The sequence below is a fragment of the Diabrotica virgifera genome, chromosome 3 (assembly GCF_917563875.1).
Source record: "Diabrotica virgifera virgifera chromosome 3, PGI_DIABVI_V3a".
Lineage (NCBI taxonomy): Eukaryota > Metazoa > Arthropoda > Insecta > Coleoptera > Chrysomelidae > Diabrotica > Diabrotica virgifera.
In genome coordinates, this window is record NC_065445.1 from 193,291,186 (window position 1) to 193,315,486 (window position 24,301).

General features: G+C 33.3%; 1 protein-coding gene across 4 annotated transcripts in view; it reads right to left on the bottom strand.

The window, feature by feature from the left end:
* LOC114330328 (P protein-like) overlaps window positions 1-24,301 on the bottom strand; it is a 214,929-nt gene that overhangs the window by 40,113 nt on the left and 150,515 nt on the right. For 3 of the 4 annotated variants that reach the window (XM_050645780.1, XM_050645781.1, XM_050645782.1), the window contains 3 exons: window positions 16,831-17,021; window positions 14,893-14,986; window positions 3,460-3,602 (listed from right to left, as the gene is read on the bottom strand). In XM_050645780.1, the coding sequence (XP_050501737.1) occupies window positions 3,460-3,602; window positions 14,893-14,986; window positions 16,831-17,021 (428 nt within the window). The remainder of the gene's footprint in view (window positions 1-3,459; window positions 3,603-14,892; window positions 14,987-16,830; window positions 17,022-24,301) is intronic. The other variant, XM_050645783.1, reaches the window with a different exon arrangement.

The following is a 24,301-nucleotide window of genomic DNA, read 5'->3' on the forward strand; positions in this document are numbered from 1 at the left end:
ATCATCGAAGTAGACTAACAGCGCATTTTCAGTAGGTTGTCTCACATTTTTTAAGCGGCACCACTTTTTAAAAGCATCGTACTGCTGCTCGTATAGTTTTCTAGATTTCGGTGGTAACAATTCTTCACCTACTTCGGCTGCTCTTTTATCAATATCAGATACACCTTCTTCACTCATGATACCAATAATTATCAATAACAATGTTTCTTTACAATGACACTAGTAATGACAATGTTTCTAAATTATAACTGTCACAACGCAATGTTACTATGGTAACTTATTTTAAAGACAGTTTATTAAATGAGTTGAAGAGAGAAAAAACTGATTGAAATTATTGAAATAATTAATAAAATCATACCGGAAGTACGAAAAGTATCGTATATACCTTGCGACTGAAGTACATTTAATCCTTCAGGTAAATTATGGCCCTCCCTGCGGTCGGGCCATAAACTTTACCTTCAGGATTAAATGTACTACTTCAGTCCCGCGGTATATAATGTACTATTATAATAATAGTAAGTATATTTAAAGTATTTTTGTACACTTCACTTGGTCTATTAAATTTGTCAGTATGTATGAGAAATCTTATAACCTGTCAAAGCAAAAGGAATATAGCTCAGTGGTAGAGCGTGTGACCGGAGATCAAGAGGTCCCGGGTTCAAATCCCGGACGATTCATATTCTTTTTTTTATGTCTTTGGTATCGTTTTAATAAAAAAATTTTAAAAGTGGTAGGCAAAGAAAGTTAGTTTAATATTTAAATAAAATACAAATAACCTGTAAGGTATATTAATTTTGTTGAAATTATAATAATAGAAGTATAACTTCTTACGTGCGTACAAATTACACAAAAATTCTTCTTTTTTTAAAAGAGGCGCTCATTCTATCCGAACGTCTGCGTTTCCTCAAGGGAGTAATGTCCCCGCAAGGATAGAAATATTTTCATTTATTAAATTTTTAATAAAGAAAAATTTCTTGCTCAGCTGGGATTTGAACTCACCACCTTTGGGTCTAAAGGTAGGCTTTCTTACCTCTGAGCTTATTTCTTCTTCTACTTCGTCTAGCCATTCACGTCCACATCTGAACATAAGCCTCTTCAAGTCTTCCTTTCCATTGTTTTTTGTTGTACGCTACTGTTGCCAATTTTTCCCGGCAGTTCGTTTCAGATCATCTGTCCATCTCATAGGAGGTCTGCCTCTGGGTCTTTTGTGTTCGTATGGTCTCCAGGTTAGAATTATTCTGTGCCATTTGTTAAGATCGCTCTTTGGTTTTCTGTCTTATCCATGTGTTTGTTTTCCTGTCCTTAAGTGATATGCCAATCATTGCTCTTTCCATAGCGTGTTGAGTGACTCTTGAGTATGTTCATATTATTTTTTGTGATTGTCCATGTTTGTGCCCCATATGTTAATATCGGAATAATGCATGCATCAAAAACTTTAGATCTAAGATATAGTTGAATTTGCTGATTTCTGAGTATATAGTTCGGTTTGCCGAATGCTGTCCATACTAACTTTCTTCTTCTTTTTATTTCTTCCGTTTGAATTTCCCTATTTAGTATTATTTTTTGTCCTAAGTATATATATTCTTCAACTTTTTCTATAACTTTGTTGTTTATTATTGTCATTGTTTCTTCGGAGTGTATGACTTTTGTTTTGTTTTAATTCATTTCCAGTCCTATTTTAGAAGATTCTGTGTGTAGTTCTGAAAGCATGGTTTGCAGTTCTTGTAGGTCAGTAGCTATCAGGATTATGTCATCCGCAAATCGTAGATTACTGAGGTAGCGGCCATTGATGTTTATTCCCTTATATTTCCAATTTAGATTTTTAAAAACGTCCTTCAAACCTAAGGTGAACAGTTTGGGTGATAGAGTGTCTCCCTGTTTGAGTCCCCTGTTTATTGGTACAGGGTTCGTGTATGTATTCATTTTTATTTAGGTAGTATGTAGCTGTAGCTTGGTTCATAGTTTCTTTTATTAAGTTAATATATCTGCTGTCTATTCTACAATTTTGCATTGCGCGTTTATTACGGCCGTGTGTTCTATAGTGTCGAAAGCTTTTTCGTAGTCTACAAATGCTATAAAAACTGGAACCTTGTATTCGTTACATTTTTCTATTAATATTTTGTGGTTAACAGGAGATCGGAAGTTGAATAGCCTTTTCTAAAACCTCCTGTTCATATGGTTGGTATTCATCTAATTTTCTTGTTAGTCGGGTAGTTACGACTTTGGTGAGTATTTTAAATAGGTGTGACAATAGACTGATGGGCCTGTAGTTTTCCAACTTTCGATTATCACCTTTCTTGTGTAATAAGATTACTTTAGAGTTGCTCCAGCCCTTAGGGACTTTGCCCTGGTGTAAACAACTGTCTATAAGCTTAGTTACAATTGCAATGAGTTCCTTACCTCCTTCTAATATCATAATATGTGGTAATCCTATCTTCTCCTGCAGCTTTATTTCTTTTCATGTTTCCCAATGCTGTAGTTACCTCTGAAATTGTTACTTTTGGCATTATTTCCGATCCAGCATTTTTTATTAATTTCCGTGCGGGTCTCATTTCATCGTCTTGTTAATGTGTTCTGTAGAGTTCCGTGTAAAATTCTTCTATTCGTTTCAGTATGTTTTCTCTAGTTGTGATTTCATTTTCATCTTTTCCCATTAATGATATTATCTGACGTCTTCCTAGTGTCGGTCTGAGGCATTTCATATTCTTATTTTTTTCAATAGTTGTTGTTATTAATTTTTCTTCTTCTTTTTTTTTGTTTTCTGATTCCTTTTCTAATCTGCCTATTAAGTTCTCTATATTCTGCGGTTCCCTTTTTGTTAGATTTATTTAAGATCTTCCTTTTTTCTATTTGTTGTATTATTTCTTTGACTAATTCATTGTGTGTTGTTTTGGGTTTTTTCAGTTGCAGAATGCTTTTGTTCACTGTTTCGGTTATCAGGTTATTCAAATCATAAATATTATTGGAGTTTATCTGCTGCATGTTAACTTGATTTAATGCATGCATTATCTTTTTATTAAATTCACTATTTTTATTTCTTCAAATGTCCATTTTTATCTTTTTTCATGTATTCTTTTTCTTTCTAGTTTTTTGTTTATTACTAGTTTTGTTCTGATTAGTCTATGGTCGCTTCCTAGGTCAAACATCTATTTCATTCTTTGTCTTTTTATCGGGGCTCATCCATGTCCATTTTCTGCTTGGTTTTTTTATTGAAAAAGGAGTTCATTGAGTACAATGAGTTCAAAGAGTACATTATACAAAGGTATATGTGTCGCCTACCCGCATACTGAGATCACGAGCCGCCACTGGGTTGATTCCAATGTAATGTTATCCCGGGCATTTAGACGACCCACGTTACGATAAAGGGGAATTAAGTAGGTAGCAAAAAGGATAATTTTGTCTGGAAATTTTGCGATCTTATATATTTTTGTTTATACCGTAAATGAAAACGTTATATACCTCCATTAAAATAAATAACGAAGCAAAGAACAGTAAAGTGGACCATTCGACTCTGGCGAAGATTGCATCCAAATCTTTGGAATCGTATAAAATCAGCAATAATATGACACCTAGAAGAGCTGTCCATCCAAGTCCAAGTGTACCTAAAAATTTATCAATTTGTATACCTATGTTTACGATGAAATTTTACAGACATGTTTTACATTTTTTGTAATCGACCTTACATAACATTTAAAATATGGCAACAGTTGCATAAAAAGTTAAAAGCATAGAGCGTTTTTTTGTTTTTTTTTATGCCTTGGTTTGAAACCTTTAGCCATGTAATTACATATACAGTGCGGTGGAATAAGTGTTGCCCCCCCCCCCTATTAACTTGTTTATTTTAAGAATATAAGCAAAACGCTCGGACAGGTCGATTTTTTAAACTAACCATAGTATATTATAGCATCAACGTTTCGAACTTTACGCGATCCCTTTTCAGGTGACAGGCATAACTTTGATTTTTTTAAACGGGAAAGTACATCATATCGCACCTTGAAAACCATATGGCAATATCTGCAATTTTTTCATGAAATGACCTTTGAATGTGGTCTAATAAGAAAAAAAATCTATTTTTTAATGCTATATAGCAGCGTCTGCAAAAAATTTTAAGTTAGGCACCAGAAAGATACATCCCTATGGCTTTTGTCAAAAATCGGTTCTTCTTTTTATACCATCAGGCATTATCTGCAGTAGTTGATGCTCTACGGTTCTAAAATTGGAAAAAAAACCCCAGATCTATATGGCAATATGTGCAAAATGTGACCCACGCTCGTAAAATGAAAGCAAGATCTACTAAGGAAACATCCTTTGAATGCAACAAAACAGAGTGCTGCATAGAGATTTGATTGCAACACTGGAAATAAGCGACAAGACTATAACAAATTGATATACAACGTCGTACTGCAGATCCCAAAAGAAAAGCGAATTATAACCGACAGACATTATATAAGCGACAAATTATAATATGCAAGACTTTAGTGTTAACACTAAACATTTGTAATAAATAAGTACAATCAATAAAAAACTGTTATTTTATATGAATTTTTATATAGTACATTATATACCGCGGGACTGTTATTTTATAGTACATTATATACCGCGGGACTGAAGTAGTACATTTAATCCTGAAGGTAAAGTTTATGGCCCGACCGCAGGGAGGGCCATAATTTACCTGAAGGATTAAATGTACTTCAGTCGCAAGGTATATACGATACTTTTCGTACTTCCGGTATGATTTTATTAATTATTTCAATAATTTCAATCAGTTTTTTCTCTCTTCAACTCATTTAATAAACTGTCTTTAAAATAAGTTACCATAGTAACATTGCGTTGTGACAGTTATAATTTAGAAACATTGTCATTACTAGTGTCATTGTAAAGAAACATTGTTATTGATAATTATTGGTATCATGAGTGAAGAAGGTGTATCTGATATTGATAAAAGAGCAGCCGAAGTAGGTGAAGAATTGTTACCACCGAAATCTAGAAAACTATACGAGCAGCAGTACGATGCTTTTAAAAAGTGGTGCCGCTTAAAAAATGTGAGACAACCTACTGAAAATGCGCTGTTAGTCTACTTCGATGATAAATCAAAAGCGGTTTGTGCCTCAACTCTCTGGGCACATTACTCAATGCTGAAATCGGTTATTAACATTAGAGAAGATATTGATATAAGTAAATTTCCAAAATTATTAGCTTTTTTGAAGAGAAGAAATGAGGGATTTAAGCCAAAGAAGTCAAGAATTCTCACGTCTGAGCAGGTAGATCAGTTCTTACGGGAGGCTCCGGATGATAAATATTTAATGCTTAAGGTAAATTTGGAAATTTGTTTATATTCAGAAATTTTAAGAAATCAATTTTTTTGTAGGTTGCACTTATTTTGGGCGTTGCGGGAGCTTGTCGTGGAAAAGAGTTGGTTGATTTAGAAATCGACGATGTGAGAGATTTGGGCGATTCCTTCCTAATTGCGATTAGAAACACCAAAAATAAAATTGACCGAAATTTTGTGATCAAAAATTCAGAAAACAGTGCCATCAGTTTTGTGGCGATATTTCGGAAATATGTGGCATTGCGAAAGACAGGGACAACTCATTCAAAATTTTTTGTTCAATACATCAACAAAGAATGTACTACGCGAGTAGTAGGAAAAAACATGTTTGGTACAATTCCACGGCAAATAGCAGCTTTCTTGAAATTAGAAAATGCGACGTCTTATACGGGACATTGTTTTAGACGCACATCTGCGTCTTTGTTAGCTGATTCGGGAGCAACAATAGACGTGCTGAAGAGACATGGAGGATGGAAATCCTCCAACGTGGCCGAGGGATATATTGAATCGTCTATTAAAAATAAACAAAAAATTTCAGATAAAATATTTGGTCAAGTCGCCGATTCGTCCACTATAGTTATGCCACAGTCCTCATTCTCGCTTCCTGTTTCCGCAGGATCTTCGAAACAAACACCAGTTCAATATGAAAAGGACCTATCTGTTACTCGTCAGTTACCTGCTGCATTAACCCAGGAAAGACTGGTCAATATGACGAACTGTCACAATATTAATTTGAATATTAACGTTAATTACCATTCTAATTAATTATATTTTTCAATAAAATATCCCTTAAATTCGTTTGTTTGTGATTTAATCGTTCCGGGAGTTTCGTCAATATTTAATCCCGGAGGGATTAAATGTGACACTTTAGTACCTGTCACAAGGGAGTGAAGTTGTCACTTTAGGCCCGGAAGTACGAAAATTGATATATTTTTTAATACCATATGGCCGTATGTGCTAAAATACCTATTTCCTGGGGGAAATTTTACTTACTTCTTAATTCATATAAAAATATGTAAAATTAAAGACAATTGTGCCAAATACCAGGTTTGCAGCTTAATTTTTGGAATTACAGTAAATAAAATTAACTTTACAAAAACTTAAAATGCTCATAACTCAATATTATTATTTTTGCAGTTACTGCCCTATGGTTTTCAAGGTGCGATATGACACCTCATTTAAAAGCTCTTAAAATACTGATTTCAAAAATGTATAATACTTTAATCCTGTTTGAGAGATAGGCGCAAAATTTCGGTCGAACTCTTTTTAAACGCATTTATTTTTTTCGAATTCTAAGAAAACTAATAAGTATTTTTGAAAAATTTAAACGCAGAATCAAAGATTAGATTATTACCGAGGGCTGACAGTCCCTTAGAATAAACAAAAAGTTTCTTTTGAATGATATATTTGAAATTAAAAATCACACTAAATTTTCTCTTTTTTTCACCACTGTGACTTATTAAAATAAACATTATAGGAGTTCTCAGGGACTTTGGACCATCGAGAATACTGTAACATTTCATTCTGCGTTTAAATTTTTCAAAAATATTTATTAGTTTTTTCAGGATTCGAAAAAAATTATTGCATTTAGAAAGAATTCGACCGAAATTTTGCGCCTACGCTCTCAAACAGGATTAAAGTATTATACATTTTTGAAATCAGTATTTTAAAAGTTTTTAAATAAGTTGTCACATGATGTACTTTCCCATTTAAAAAAATCAAAGTTATGCCTGTCACCTGAAGAGGGATTGCGTAAAGTTCGAAACGTTGATGCTATAATATACTATGGTTAGTTTAAAAATCTACCTGTCCGAGTGTTTTGCTTATATTCTTAAAATAAACAAGGTAATAGGGGGGGGGGCAACACTTATTCCACCGCACTGTATACAAATTAATCATTTTAGATAATTTGTGGTAACTTAATTTATTACTAACTTAGGGGAGTAATATAAATATATAGTGTGTGTTGAGTAAATAGAAGAAACCATGCACATCTTATAAATACTTGGGACATGAGCAACGCATAGGAAGGGACAATCAAACGTGCGAACTAAGCCGCCGCATAGGACTCACTTGGGTAGCATTCAGCAAGCTGAGCGCGTCCGTAAGTCAAAACTACCTATGTGTCTCAAAAGAAAAATCTCACAATAACTCTAACATTAACCAAGAAAATAAGAAATAAAATTTGAGTTACGCAAAGAGCCATGGAGCGCTTGATGTTATAGTCATTCCCCGTAGGGATCGAATTACGAACAAGGAAATAAGACGGAGAATAGGAGTGACAGATGGCATAGAAAGAATTAAGACCCTTAAATGTAACTGGGCGAGACACGTAGCTAGAACATCGGATAACAGATGGACAAAGTGAATAACACTAATACACAACAACAATAACACAACACAACAATAATACACTGGAGGCGAAGACAAGAAGCATATCGGAGTAGAGGTCGTCCGCGAACAAAATGGTCTGATGACATAAAACGGATCGACAAAAACAGAAATACATGGAAAATACTGAGGGAGACCTATATCCAGCAGTGGATAGATCCGGGTTGAATGATGATGATGATGATGTTGAGAAAATGTCTTATTAGTAAGTAAAGTCGACTCCAGTCGAGTTCTCAATAATTTTAACCGACCTATTTTACAATAAATCTCTGCAATAAATAAAAATAATTTTATATAATATTACATCACGAACAAAGATTCTTTGGACAAACTATATCAATAGTATACTTTTCTTTCTTTCCTCTGGATTTACTCTATCTGTTTCTTCTCAAGTAAACTCATACATTTGTCTTAATTCAGCATAGCCGGTCACTATCAAACATCTGTCAACCATAACAGAGTTGTGAATAAGTTTTCACAAAAATATATAATCACCGGCACAAAATTCCGCCACCCAAAATTTTTGATTAAAGATGACAATCTATAACTTTATTATTTGTACTCCGATTTTCAAGATTCTTGCATCAGTTTGTAGGTACATGTATTGATGTCGTTTGTTATTAGGTTTGTTCTAGCAAACAGTCAAACTAGTCAGAAACCGTCAGCAAACAGTTGGTCAGTGAGAGAACGTAATACAGTCACCAGTGCTATCCCCTCTACTCGCGCTGGTCCACTATTCGCTGATGGTTTCAAACCGTTTGAAACTGATGTTAGAACAAACCTATTATTCCGATAACAAAAACTTTTTGCCAGAATGGATTATACGGGGGTGAATGGAAGCGTTGTAATTTCTCCGAACTTTAAAAAATTCTGTGGAAAAATTGGAGGGCTGCTTTACTCCTTTTGTGTTATCCTGGAGGTATCACTAAGGTTTTGTTTTTTGAATTATCCGAGTATCTCCTTTATTGTAAGAGCTGTCAATAAAACCTTTCTTTGAAGGTTTATTTCATTAAAATTATCAAGCGCACCAAAATTAACAAAACAAAACAAAATTAACAACAAAACAAAGCAACTCAATAGCGGATATGTCCACCTCTTGCAACAACGACTGCTCGCAATCTGTTTGGCATCGAATAAATATGTGTTATCCTTGCCTGGATAATAGACCGATATTCCTCTACGAGACCCATAACTGTACCAAATTTTCTGAAGGAATAGGATGACAGCGAATAGCTTTTCTTAATTTATCCCATAAATGCTCAATAGGATTGAGATCTGGGCTGCGGGCCATTCAAATCTTATCAATCCAACCTCTATTTTATGAGTCGATCAATGTTTTTATTTACAAAACATGGTGCAGCTCTTACAAGAAAAGATATAATTCGGATAATTCAAAAAACAAAATTTTAGTGATGCCTCCGGGATAGTATGATAGGATTATGAAACAAAATCAGCTCTTCCATTTTTCCACAGAATTCTTTAAAGTTAATAGAAAATGCAACGCTCCCATTCACCCCTGTATAATGCCATGCAAGCAAAATTTTTCTGTTTCCGGAATGATATCAAACGATATCAATACATGTACCTACAAACTGGTGCAAGAATCTTGAAAATCGGAGCACAAATAAATAATAGTTATAAATTGTCAAACTTATCAAAAATTTTGGGTGGTGGAATTTTGTGCCGGTGAGTGTAAAACCATTCCTTGTATCGCATCGTTTAGTTGCCTTACTGGAGACCTAAAATGAAAATGCATAGTAATTTGTAATATGCGAAATCGGTCGTCGTAGGTAATATTAAACTGATTGTGAGTCATCATCAACAGGTATTCCATCCGTCGTCGGATGTAGTCTCCTACTTAACTCTCCCTTATGCCTCCTCTACACATCAGCAGACGCGTCCGCGGATGTATTATAACACGCTGACCACACATCTGAAGGGTCGTTCAGTCTTGGCATTGAAATACTTTGATATGTGCTGGAGAAACCGACAAGTATCGGATGTGCTGCAGATGCGTCTGCCGACGTGATATACATACATCCGCAGACGCATCTGCCGATGTGTAGTGGAGGCATAAGATGTGTCCATTCATTTCTATTTGCTGGAACTTGCATCTAGTACATTCTTTCACGGTTTTTGCTATAGATTTTAAAGAACCGCTTGGATTGACATGAAATTTGGCATACGCGTAGCTAACATGTCAAAGAATAAAAGTTATACGGTGCCAATGTGTGCTTTTGCCCTTTGGGTGAGTTCCACCCCATCTCGGGGGTAAAAAAATATATGTCCAAGATAAGTCCCGAAATGCATAAATGGATAAATTCTAAGTAACTTTTGTCTTGTAGAGATTTTTCACCAAATCAGTACTTTTCGAGTTATTTGCAAGTGAATATGTTCATTTTTCAACAAAATAACCACGTTTTTAGACGGTTTTTCGCAAATAACTCAAAATGTAAGCATTTTGTCGAATAATATATTCTTAACAAAACTATAGCCTATAAAAAAGTGAACAAAATGGTATGGTGTATATATTAGGTCTCTATACCTAGCAAAAGCAGAGTTATAGCTAATGAAAAATAGGTTCATATTCGAAACATTCCAAATATAATAATTCAATGTGAAATATCCAAATAATGAAGCATTATTGGGGAAAATACATTACAACTTTTTTAAAGTGTTTAAAAAAAGATGTATTTCTGTTTTAAAAAAAATTTCTAGCATCAAATGTAAGCAAGTTGCGCTCAAAATAAAGTTGGTCTTTTTTGTTTTGGCAAAAAAAAATCAGGAAGATCACTCCCCAATTAGCAACTGAAATGAAATTAATCGTTACCGCTTCACAAATTACTTTAATTATGTTGTGTTTATATATGATCTGTAAGTTTAATCGATCCAAAGTGTTTATTTTTGAAAAAATTTGGTTTTAAAGTAAAATTTTTTTAAAATTCCAATTTTGAAAAAAATTATTTTTTTACACTCGTGATAAGTGATTCGTTCAAGCCCTTTTAACTACAGCTCTTTCAAAAATAAGGACTTTAAACCGATGAAGCTTACGGATCATATGATCATTACATACGCGAGTAAAAATCTTGTGAAATGGTAACAATTAAGTTCATTTGAAATGCTAATAAGGGGGTGATTTTCCCGATTTCTTACCAAAAAAAGGGACCAACTTTATTTTGAGTGTAACTTGTTTACTTCTGATGCCAAAATTTTTTGTTAAAAAACAAAAATAAGCATTTTTAAACCCTTTAAAAAAGTTAAAATGAGTTTTCCCCAATAAAGTGCTTCGTTTTTTGGTTATGGCACGTTAAAATATTCGATTTGGAATTTGACGAATATGAATCTTTTTTTTATTAGCTATAACTCTGCTTCTACTAGGTATAGTGACCTAATATTCACCTTGTGAGAACAATAGTGACGAAACTTCAAAATGAACATTTAGAGATAATCGTATTTGAAGTTTTGATGAAACTGCTAAACAGTATAACTGACTTATAGGTAATCATTTTGCAAAATTTTTCTAATAATGTGCTTTCTAGATATGTAAACCAATTAATAGATGTAATTTTATTTGAAGAAAAGATGGATATTGTATTTATTTTTGATTTTTTTTTCTGCGTTACGCCATTATTGCATTATCGAAGGTGTTTAATTTGATGTTTCGCCACTATACTTTAATACTACTATACTACAACAGTTTAGTTTCTGTTTTAAATAATTAAAAAATTTACTTTTAAAAATAAATTAAACGCATCAAATAAAATATTTTATTGTACACACCAGTTATGCGCAAAATGAAACTAAAGTACAATAGAAAAATAACAAAATAAGATCTTAAGTAATAATTATGAAAACGATAAACATGATAAAAGATCAAAAGTAAGCAAAAGAACTATGAATAGTAAAATTAAATTCATCATTTCACTTACGTATGTTTCGTATTTCAAACTACTAAAGAAATGATTGTGGATAGAAGGAATTGATTTATTTTGTAAGACTTCTTTTTAGAAATGAATATTGGTTCTTGATAGTTTGAGATTAATCAATACTGATCCAAAGTGGATAGACGCTTTCTTGGTTTGCTATTTCTAAGTACCAAAGAACGATTGAAACTGAGTTTCTCTGTATGAAGTTTTTTAAAAAGAACACAAAAGCAAAAAACGACCACACAGACAAAAGTGCTCATTCGCCACTATTGCACATTGTACTACTATCTTTAATAAAATACTAAATATTTCAAATACATGTAGGCACGGCGTAATTACAGATTCGCCAGTATTGATATAAAGTTTGGCGTGCTTTCGTCGTTAATGCATCAAAATATTTGACAAATTCACAATACCATAAAGACTTGTAGGCGCCCTCTAGTAATAAGGAAATTAAATAATTGTTAGCCGACATTGCACATAAAAGAGGGCATATTTAGATGTCGATTAATGGACTTAACTCAAAAACGTTAATTTTCGAGTTTCGCCACTATTGTTCTCACTAGGCGATATACACTATGTTTTTCAATTTTTTAACTTGATATATTTTTGATTAGAATTTTTTTTCGACCAAATACTTACTTTTTGAGTTATTTGCGAAAAACCTTCTGAAAACGTGGTTATTTTGTAGAATGATTAACATATTCACTGGCAAATAGCTCGAAAAGTATTAACTTGGTGAACAAACTTAATAAAACAAAAGTTGTTTAGAATTAGTAATTTTATCCATTTCCGGACTTATTTCGAACATATATTTTTCACCCACAAAAGGGAGTGAAATTCACCCCTAGGGCAAAAGCACATATCGACACAATATCACTTTTTTTCTTTGACTTGTTAGCTATGCGTATGCCGAATTTCATGTCAATCCAAGCGGTTTTTTTAAATTTAGGGATTTTGCAATATTTTACCTTTAAAGAACGTACTAATCCGTTCGTGGCCAGCCATTCGATTGATGTCATCAGTCCATCTTATTTGAGGTCTCTCTCTACTTCTTTTGCTTGCCCCTGGTCGCCATTCAAGAATTTGCTTCGTCCAAAGGTTCTATTTTATCCTTCCCAAGTGTCCTGTCCAGTTCTATTTTAACATGGCATTCTTCTGGATCACATCTGTTACTTTTAATCGTTTTCTTATCTCTTCGTTGGATTTGCGAACATTAAGCTTAATGTTCAGCATTCTCCGTTCCATAGCTGAGTCACTTGAAGGTTGTGGACTACGGTGTTGTTAAAAGCCGAAAAAGCCCGTGTTTCAATTCCATATATCAGAACCGGCAATAGGTACTAACTGATTGAATGTTTTTGCCTTTAAAGTATTTGGTAAGTCAGTCTGATCGTGAGTAAGTCTACTTTTATTTCTCTTAATTATTGTCTTAATTGAAATGGACGGTCACGTGAAACGCATTTATCACATTAGATATTTATTTTTTACTCATACGAGTATACATAATATACCGATACATATACTACGATGTTACGGAAACTTTTCTAATTACAAATTACAAAAAACTATCTTCCTGTTACAAGCATAAAATTTAATTAAATAGTATGTCATAAATATTCAGTTTTTCGAATTCCGAGGACGAATTTCGTGCAGATTATTCGAAACCCCTCATAAAATTAGTTTTTGCCATATTAGTATGGTATGATAGAATTTATTAAAAAAATGAGATAACGCAGACATCCAAAGTGAAAGTTATCCTCCAACACCAAATTGTTCTATATAGTCCATATGATGTTCAGAAAAAAGTCACACCTTTTTGAGCGTCGGGTTTGGGGGGAAGAGGGGGGAGTAGTCGGTAAATTCGTAGTTTTTTTACGGTTTTCGTCAATATTTCTAAAACTATGAGGTTTAGCATGAACAACCTTCTATTCAAAAATGTTCTACATTAAATTTGAAATAAAAAAGGCCCTATACATAATCCTCCTAAAATGAACGGTTCCAAAGTTACGGAGGTAGTATAATATAATTGGTCCAAAAAAAGGCCTAACCCAGACATACAAAGTAAAACTTTTCCTTTATATTCTAAAACTTTTCCTCCAACACCAAATTGTTATCATATATGTCCACATATTGTTCAGTAAAAAGTTACACCATTTTGAGCGTCCGGTTTGGGGGGGAGATGGGGGAGAAATCGGTAAATTAGTAGTTTCTTTAGGTTTTTCGTTAATATTTCTAAAACTATGTTTAAGCATAAACAATGTTCTATATAAAAACGTTCTATATAAAATTTAAAACAAAAATGGTCCTATCCATAATTGTTATAAAATCAACGGTTCCAGAGTTACGGAGGGTGAAATGTGGAGGTTTTCGATAGTTTTTATATTTTTTGGGCAATTGATGATGATGTTGGGTGGTGAGGTTGACGTTTCTTCAAGGCCTTATCCTAACATACCATCAGCCACTGAAATAGCAAATCCTGTTAAAGAAAATTTCTTCCAATGAGTAAAAATATTATAAATTGCCAAAAAATATAAATAGTATCGAAAACCTCCACTTTTGACCCTCCGTAACTCTGGAATCGTTGATTTTATAATAATTATGTATAGGACCTTTTTTGTTTTAAATTTAATGTAGAATATTTCTGTATAGAACATTGTTTACGCTAAAGCATATTTTTATAAATATTGACGAAAAACTTAAAAAACCTACTAATTTACCGATTTCTCCCCCATCTCCCCGCCCCCAAACCGGACGCTGAAAATGGTGTTACTTTTTACTGAACAATATTTGGACGGACCATATAGAATAATTTGGTGTTGGAGGAAAACTTTTACTTTTAATGTCTGAGTTAGGCCTTTTTTTGAACCAATTATACTATACTACCTCCGTAACTTTGGAACCGTTCATTTTAGAAGGATTACGTATAGAATCTTTTTTATTTCAAATTTAATGTAGAACATTTTTGTATAGAAGGTTGTTCATACTAAACCTCATAGTATTAGAAATATTGACGAAAAACGTAAAAAACTACGAATTTACCGATTTCTCCCCCTCTCCCCCTAAACCTGACGCTCAAAATGGTGTGACTTTTTTCTGAACATTATGTGGACCATATAGAACAATTTGGTGTTGGAGGATAACTTTCACTTTGGATGTCTGGGTGTGGATCTAGTTATACCATACTATATCTATAAAAGTTACGTACAAAATGCTTTAATATTTATAAAGAGTAATCTTAATACTTACGAAATGCGGGTATGGAATTAAAGAAAAATAAACATATAACTAAAGCCAAAGTTATTCCAGACTTTATTAACAAAGATTTGTTTTTAATGGGATACTAAAAGCAAAACAAATATAAGAAATGTAAAAATATGTAGAGTAAAGAAAATTAACATATTGAACAACTGTCTACACGATGTTATACATTACTTTAATAATTGATGAATTTTGATATAATATTAATAACTAAGTAATTCTTGGTCCAGTGCTGTTTAAATGAATTCATTTTTTTTCTTGTCCTGAATCAGTATTTTTGAAAAATGTAAAAGCACAATTAAAGATTACTTTATTACCGAGGGCGGAAAGTCACTGAAAGCTTCTATAATATTTATTTTAATGAGTTACAGGTGTGAAAAAAAAGAGAAAATTAAGTGTGATTTTTAATTTCAAATATTTCCTTCAAAAGAAAGTTTTTGTTTATTCTAAGGGACTTTTGACCCTCGGTAATAATGTAATTCTTCCTTTCAGGGAATCCTTCTTCCGCCTCTGCCCTCCTGGTCCTCGTCCTTCTACTTTTCCCTGTAAAATTAGGTGCAGCAATCCATATCTTTCGCTGTTTGTCATAATGCGACCAAAGTATTTTCGTTCTTTGTGTTGTGATTAACAGATCTTTTTTATTTGTATTCTTAATACGACGTCCTGGTTACTGACGTAGTCCATATAAGTTGTCTTCAGGACTTGACAATAAAGCAACATTTCGAAAGCCTCAATTTTCTTGCAGGTAGCGTCTGTGAGAGTTGACAACTCTATTATGTACAGCAGTGTAGGGAAGATATAAGATCATAGTAATCTGATTTATATAGGTATTAATGAATCATGACATTTGAATAGTTTAGCCATTTTTGGCAGATGTTGCTTTCTCTATCCTACTTTTGATTTCTAAGGAATGGTTCACTTGTCGTTGACGTTCGTACCAAAGGAGGTGAATATTTTTACCCTTTCTATTCGTTGACCGTTGATATTTAATACAGCTTGTTCAAAACTCGTGAAAATATCCTAAACTTCTAATATTGATTGTGCCACTGCATCTACGTCATAAGAAAAGGCGAGTACAATTTTTGCTTCCAGAGCAGCTGTGTGGTTTGACTTTTGATTAAATTTTTCGCATGACATATTCTAAGGCCAGGTTAAACAACAATGGAAACAACGGATCTCTCTGTCACAGTCCATATTATACGCAAAAAGTATTTGATATTTTCCCTCCATTCTAACTTGTGTAAGGGAGTTACTTACACACATTTGCGTCAACGCAGTTAATTTCTTGGATCCAGCTCGACCATTGCCTTCCATAAACGATTAATTGAATAATTAGCCTATTTAATGCACGTCTCGATTATATCCCTAAGTAGTTTTCAAGCATTTGTGTAACAGTAAATATTTGACTAATAGTCGATCTCCCAGACCTGAAACCACACTGGTAGTCACCAAATATTTCTTCGGCGTATGATTCTTTTTTTTTCCATTCTTGTGTACTTGTACATAATACTACCACACCATTATTTCGGCAATATTTCTTGTTGCCAGGCCTTTTCTATTAATTGACGGATTTTACCTATGAGTTTATGACCACCTTTTTTAATTAATTTTGGATCAATATTGTCCATATCAGGGGATTTATCGGTTTTAAGCGTTTTTATGGCATGACTAATTTCTTCTAGGCTTGATGAGAGTATTTCTAATTCGACTGTTTAATACTCATGTTTTCCGTTGTTTCCACTATTTTTTTTTTGTTGTCTTCAGTAAAATCTTGGATTTTCAGGACCTCTTCAAAGTATTCAGACCACATTTCTACTATTTTGACAATTTATATATTATATAAGACTTATATAAGTTAAACCATGATACACTTTGTTCAAATCGACACCAAGAAATACACTAAAAATTGAGTTAGAGATTAATTACCTGTTTCTTTAAATTCTCTACGCGGATGACATGCGTCGATGCGGTTTTACACTGATTAACAGTATCTTTTAATTTATTTTGTAACTGAGCCATTTGTTTCAGTAAACTTTCTTTAACGATATTTTCATCTTTACTGTAACTGCTTACTGAAGCTGCCGTTCGCTCCCATACAGCAATTTCTCGTTTCAAATCTGTAAGAAAATTATTTAATATCTATTATATTTTGCAAATATGCAACAAAAATAATTAGTTGTATATTTACGAACTGTCTACAACTAAGTCACTGTCATAAGTAGACTTAGGCAAATATGCAAATAAAAGGTATGAAATATGCGCATATATATGCAGTATTTTACGCAAAAATATGCATGTTTATCTAGAAAATATGCAAGTAATAAAATATTAATTCACATGTACCTATGTATTTTACAAACTAAGTTAATGTAATTAAATATTTAAGTTTAAGTATTTTAACAAATAAAGGATATTATTTCGAATTGTTGTAACAACAAATTATTAAATGCGGTTTTGTAGGGGTATATACCTCACAGAGGGATCCATCCATATGTACCCCTCCTACGATCCCTAATAAGGGTGAAACGTACCTAAGGGCGTTATGGTCCTCTCTGAACGAATTGAAATGTAAGATGTCTCATTTTCGTTTTGCAGAGAATTTTTTTAAAAATATTAAATAAAAATCGATGTAGGAACCTTAAAATTATCTTAAAAAAATAAAAAAATATTTTAACTTTTCTTTGCATAGCAATTACAATATTTAAATTAAAAATATCCAATTAAAAATTCGTGGAGTAACCTTGAAACTGTCTGCGCAAGAAGGAAGGACCCCCAAATATTTACAGGAGGCCTCAACCTTTTCTTTGTATATTTAAAAAAAAAATACTATGAACATAAATTAAAAGCACTTAATTAATTAAGTGCAATATATATGTTCTTGTCTTTAGTAAAATAAAGCCCAACTAATGCTGTTGTTCAAGAAAAAAGTAATAGCGACCTTCAGTAGACTATTGAATGATCGGCATTTTGAAGATTTTTCCATCTCAAGAAATTAAAAATTGCTTGAAAACGAAAAAATACATCGATTTCTTGCACACCAGCCTTGTGTTCGCACTTATTAAAAATATTCTCAACTTTTAAAACGTTTATTTGTACCACCGTGTAAATATTTAAAATAAAATAACAAATAATACGTAGGTACTTACGGTTTTGCCAAAAAATGAGCAATAAACTTTATCCATGTCCATAAATACCTCTTAGTTGAAGCACTTTCAAATTTTATCACAGTTTATTTTCGGCATTTTCAAAGTACAATTAGTCACACTTACAAAGACACGTGTTCACGGCTTCAATTTTTCGACTTCAATAACAAAAGTAAAATTGGCCGTTAAAATAAAAATTTTTACCTAGAGATATAAACTGGCAGATTTTGGAACCCTCACATTCAAGGACAAAACTATAAGCCGTTATCTTTTATTAGTTACTACTTTCGGTACCAAAAATTTTAATACCAAGAGATTAAAAAACAAAATATTAGGATTTCCAAGCTATTTGTTACAAGAATATACATAATTACAACCAAAATTTCAAATTATATGCACTTTATGCACACTTTTATAAAAATATGCAAAAATTTTACATATTTGCATATATTATGCATAGTATGCAAAATATGCAATATGCATATTTGCCTAAGTCTAGTCATCAGTACCTATATCGAAAACGAAAAAAAATGTGAGATGCAGTTTGTACTAATTGTATCCTTAATTCTTGATCTGTTCAACACAATCAGCCGAGAGATCTACTTATAAACTTGCGTTACATAACAAAAGACTTGGGCCGTTGACGACCAAACAAGAACCCTAAGAACTAACAGAGAAGACATATGGCAGAGACAGGGAGATTGTATTGTCGTGATCCAAGTATATAAAGATGATCAACGTCAGTGACTTGCTCACCAAAACCCCCAAAAAAACGGAAGAGAAACCTAATATACTATAGAATGAAATAAGACTGGCGATCAGTAAACTTAACTATAACAAAGCAGAAATGCTCAAAACCACAGAAGAAATGCGACAACTATAAAACCATCTCCCTTATGTCACATGCCAGTAAAATAATGATTCATATTACATATCATTGAGAGACAGAAAACTGTCCTGCAAAGAGAAATACCTAAGAGCAAACTGGATTTGCCAAAAGTAGAGGTACTCGAGAATAGCTTCTAAATATAAAACAAATAATAGAAAAATCTAGAGAGTTCTACATCCCACTATACATTTGTTTTATGGATGATCGCAAATCGTTCGACAGGGTCAAATGGCAACACCTATCGCCCTTCTTGCAAATAGTCAAGACGGGTTAATTGATCTCATTCGACTGATTAAATATATACATACATAATCAAAAACCTCTTATACCTGAAGATGTCGAAGTGTACAAGATCTCTTAATTTTTTCTACTTTACGCCACCCTTTTTTGTCTCTAGCTAGTTCCTTCGCATCACTTCATGTCTTCCTTCTTTATCTCACAATAAAACACTGAAAAACGTTTGTTTTCTATACTTCCACAAAATTTATTACAACTATGTTATTACTACAGCTGTTTCGGCAAAGGGCCTTTCTCAAGTGATATATTTTACCATGGATTCAGTAGCTAACGATCCACCGTAGTGAACTGGTCTACGATACAACTAGCAGTGCGCAGTGTATATTGTTAAGCTGTGTTTTTTGTTTTTTGTTTTTGGTTAGTTTAATTATTTAATTATAAGTGAGTGAGAATAGTGTTCCCCCTAATGGGGGAAGTTAACACCCCGAAGTCACCTTTAGGTGAACTTGTAAGTCGTAGCGGTGATGTGAGTGATATTGGTGAAAGTAGCAAACCCATGCTGATAGACGAAGATAGAAGTTCGCCCGAGGTCAACAGCAATCGGCCTGCTAGCAGCCAGAAAAAGCTTTTCGATATCAACAAAACCGATAAGTATAATTTACAAAATATAAATGTTTATATTGAACGAATTAATATTGAGGGCGGGGTAGGAAACCTTCACCCTATTTTTTTGGGACACATACTTCATAAAAAATTAAACGTACCGAATATTTTGCAGATCAAAAGTCTGGGTAGGAACAGGGTTAAAGTTGTGGTAAAATATTTAAGCGATGCAAACGCTTTGATAACTAATCCTAAGTTAGAGTCTGAAAACCTAAAAGCTTACATTCCTAATCATCTCCTAGAAGTCAAAGGTTTTGTTAGAGACATTGACACTCAATTTGATACCAAATATTTGATCGAGAATATCTCTGCACCATCGCGTGTAGTCAATATTTCTAGAAATCATCGAAAAATAGAAAAAGATGGTACGTTCCAATACGTTCCCAAAAAATCGATTATTATCACTTTTGAAGGCAATGTTCTTCCTAGTTATATTTGCATAAACAGCGTATATTGTTCGGTGGATAAAGTTCAGGCCCGTTGTACCCAGTGTTTCCGCTGTTTAAAATATGGACACGTGGCCCGGAATTGTAAAGGGACCCACGAACTTTGCATAAGATGCAGTTCTATTAAAAATGAAAACCATAACTGTGACGAAAGTGCAGTATTTTGCATGTATTGCAAAAGTAATGAGCATATTTCAATATCCAAGCTTTGTCCATACAATAAGCATCAAAAACAAATCAAAAACGTTATGATTGAACAAAATATATCATTTTTTGAAGCAAAACAATACTGTGAAGGTTCATATTCGAACGTTATTACTAAAAATTCCTTTTCTATACTGGCTGATCCTAATATTAACTTTCCACCACTTCCCAATCATAGTCAAAATACTGGAGTAACGGGTTTTTCTCAGACTAAAAACTTTTTACACGAATCTCGAGCAACTCCCTATTATAGCAATACTTCCAGCACAAAGAAAAGAAAAATATCATCTCCTGTAACTTCTCCAAACCCTAAACCTATGTTTCCCTTTCAGTTCGGTCCTAGTAAACCTCTACCACAGAATTCTCATAGTCCAAGTTATCATAGGAGAGTATTTGACCAAGATACTATTAACTCTGTTACAAAATATATAGTTTCTTTTTTAAAAAATATTCAATCTATAGAAGATTTAAAAATGATTAATGATGAATCTATAAGTAAAGAAATTAATAAAGTACTGGAGGGTACGTCAACAAGTAACCTTCAATCCGAAAAATAAAACTTTGAATATTTGTCAATGGAATGCCAGATCTCTTGTAGCGAATAAAAACAGTTTTGTAGCCTTTTTATCCACTTATGATATAGATATAGCGCTTATAAGCGAGACATGGTTTAAAATAAATAAACAGTATGTTTTTAATGGTTACAATATTATAAGGAGGGATAGATTTGATGGATTTGCTGGTTGCGCTATATTGATCAAAAATTCTATTCCTTATGAGGAAATTAATTTGGTTAATAATTTTAACCAAGATCTATTAGTCTGTGGATCCAAAATTAAGTATAATAAAAAAGTCTTGGCTTTATATTCGTTATATAGACCTCCGGATGTTAGAATTAGTCCCAAGGATTGGGAAAACGTGTTTAGTCAATTTAGCGCTGAGTTCATCATTGGAGGAGATTTCAATGCTCACCATTCTGCATGGGGATCTCCAAAAAATAGTAGTATTGGGCAGCAACTTGTCAATATTTTTAGTAATCTGGATCTTGTTATCCTAAATAATGGTCAACCCACCTGTCTCACTAGACCCGGTTGTTTAGATTCAATGATAGACATATCTCTTAGCTCCGATTCAATAGCTAACAAAATTTCTTGGTCTGTTTTGTCAGATACTTTAGGTTCAAACCACTTTGTTATTAACATGACCTTAACTTTCTCACAGGGGTCAAATGAAGTTATCTATCCCAGGAGTAAATGGAATCTTAAAAAGGCAAATTGGCCGTTATATAATGAAGTAATTGAAAAATGTTTTAGCAATTCTCGCACCTTTAATAGTACAAACGAAGAGTATAGTTTTCTCGAAACTTGTATAAACTCAGCAGCAGAAATATCCATACCTATATACAAACCATTTAAACCAAGAGCTCGTGCACCCCCGCCCTGGTGGGATCAACAATGTGATAAAATTGTATCTGAGAGAAAAGAAGCATTGAAAAAATATAAGCTTGAATCAACTGCTACGAATTATGTAAAATATCAAGAAATTATGGCTCGATCTAAAAAACTTTTAAAACAAAAAGCGAAAGAAAGTTGGATAAAATGGTGCTCCTCTTTGAATAAAAATACATCATCTGCTACACTTTGGAAGCAAGCTAGGAAAATGCAAAGAAATAACATCAAGAGCACTCCGCCTTTTAATGAAAATTTGATAGATGGATTTTACGATAAAGTGGCCCCTCCTTATGTGAAAGAATCAGAAAATACAGAGAACAATGGGATTTTTGAAGACCACTTTCTTACTAGACCTTTTTCATTAGATGAGTTAAAGTTCGTCTTAAGCAATAGGACAAACACCGCTCCTGGTTATGACGGTATTACGTATTCTATGCTTTATCATCTGCCAATAATCGCAAAACTGTCATTGTTAAACATTTTTAACGATATACTCTTAGGTGCCCAAGTAAATGCTTTTCAGAAGATAGTAGTCGTACCCATACTAAAAACAGGTAAAGATGCTAATCTCCCAGAATCTTATAGGCCGATTTCCTTGTTATCTTGTGTTCTTAAGAGCCTTGAAAGAATGATAAAACATCGACTGGAGTGGTGGCTACAAAAACAATACAAATTACCTATAAATCAGTTTGCGTACAAGAAAGGTTGTGGGACTCTAGATGCCTTAACCACCCTCGTAGTTGATATTCAATCTAACTTTTCTAGAAATAACTATATGCCAGCACTCTTTTTGGATGCAGAAGGAGCCTACGACGCAGTATGTTTAGACATATTGAAAAATAAAATGCTAAATATTTTCAAAATACCGGCTGTACTTGTCAACACCATAATCAACTTCTACTCGTGCAGAGACATATATATACGGAATCAGAATAATTCCATCATAGGACCTAGGAAAAACGGAAAAGGTGTACCTCAAGGGTCAGTTCTCAGCCCCATTTTATTCAATATGTACACTGCTGATATACACAACATATCAACCGAAAAGATGCCTTTTAAAGTGATTCAATATGCTGATGATTTCTGCTTCTATTGGGAAGTCAAGAAGTATGAGCAAATAAACAACGCATTAGAAAATATTTCCTCTCGATTAAGAGAATGGTTTTCATATAACGGATTTGAGCTGTCAGCGAACAAATCTGTCATCTCAATCTTTACAAGGCATAATCTACCAAGATTAGAGAGTATATCGGTATATACGTATACATTTCCATACAAACAAAGTGTAAAATATCTGGGGGTGATACTGGACAGAAAATTGACGTGGAAACTTCATATTGACTACATGCTGGAAAGATGTCAAAAGGGTCTAAATTTTTTAAAATCTACAGTGAAAGTATGGTGGGGAGCAGACGTAAAGACAAGTTTATTGTTCTTTAGATCTTATATAAGATCGATCATAGACTATGCCAGCATATTATATGGATCTGCCAGCAACAATTTGTTAAAGAAAATAAACGTAACCATCAATTGCTGCCTTCGAGTATGTCTAGGAGCCATGAGATCCACTCCGGTTGAAGCGTTGTTTGCGGAAGCCATTGAATTACCACCACAGTATAGAAGAAATTATTTGAGTGACAAATTCTTAATAAAAAGCAAGAATCAGAATCATGCCTTGTTCTCTGATATTCGAAAATTAAATGAATTTACCCTAACTAACAGATTTTGGAAAAAAAAGAATTTACCGCCGTTATGTGAGGCATTCCAAAACAATGACTTCATTAACAATCATATACAGTATTTGGATAACATTACGGTTCTCGAAGATTTTGATTCCTTTTTTATGGAGGTTAAAGTAGTAGAACCTTGCTACAGTAATCACCCTTTAGTCAATTGTATTAAGATCAATAGCTTACTTTCTGACAATGCTGAAGCCTTAGTGGTTTTTACTGACGCATCTAAAAATGAGGAAGGTACTGGAGGAGCTTACTATGCACCCAAAGAAGGTATCAAAAAACAGTTCCAACTGCCGGAATTTTTTTCAATCTTTTGCGCTGAGGCTGTTTCGATTTATGAAGCTTTAATTCTGTTTACCGAATCCAGTTTTCAAACTGTTTTAATTTTTTCAGATTCGCTATCGGTATTACAAGCGATAAAAAAAATTGATATACCAAAAACACAAAGTAACACTTTCATAACATTAATCAGAAAAAACATTTTCAGTTTAAGAAGAGTTGGAAGATACATAAAATTCATTTGGGTGAAAGCACACATTGGGATTAAAGATAATGAGGCTGTTGATTTTTTGGCAAAGGAGAGCATTTTCGTAGGAACTGAAGCTAATTATGATATATGCGCTCCAGA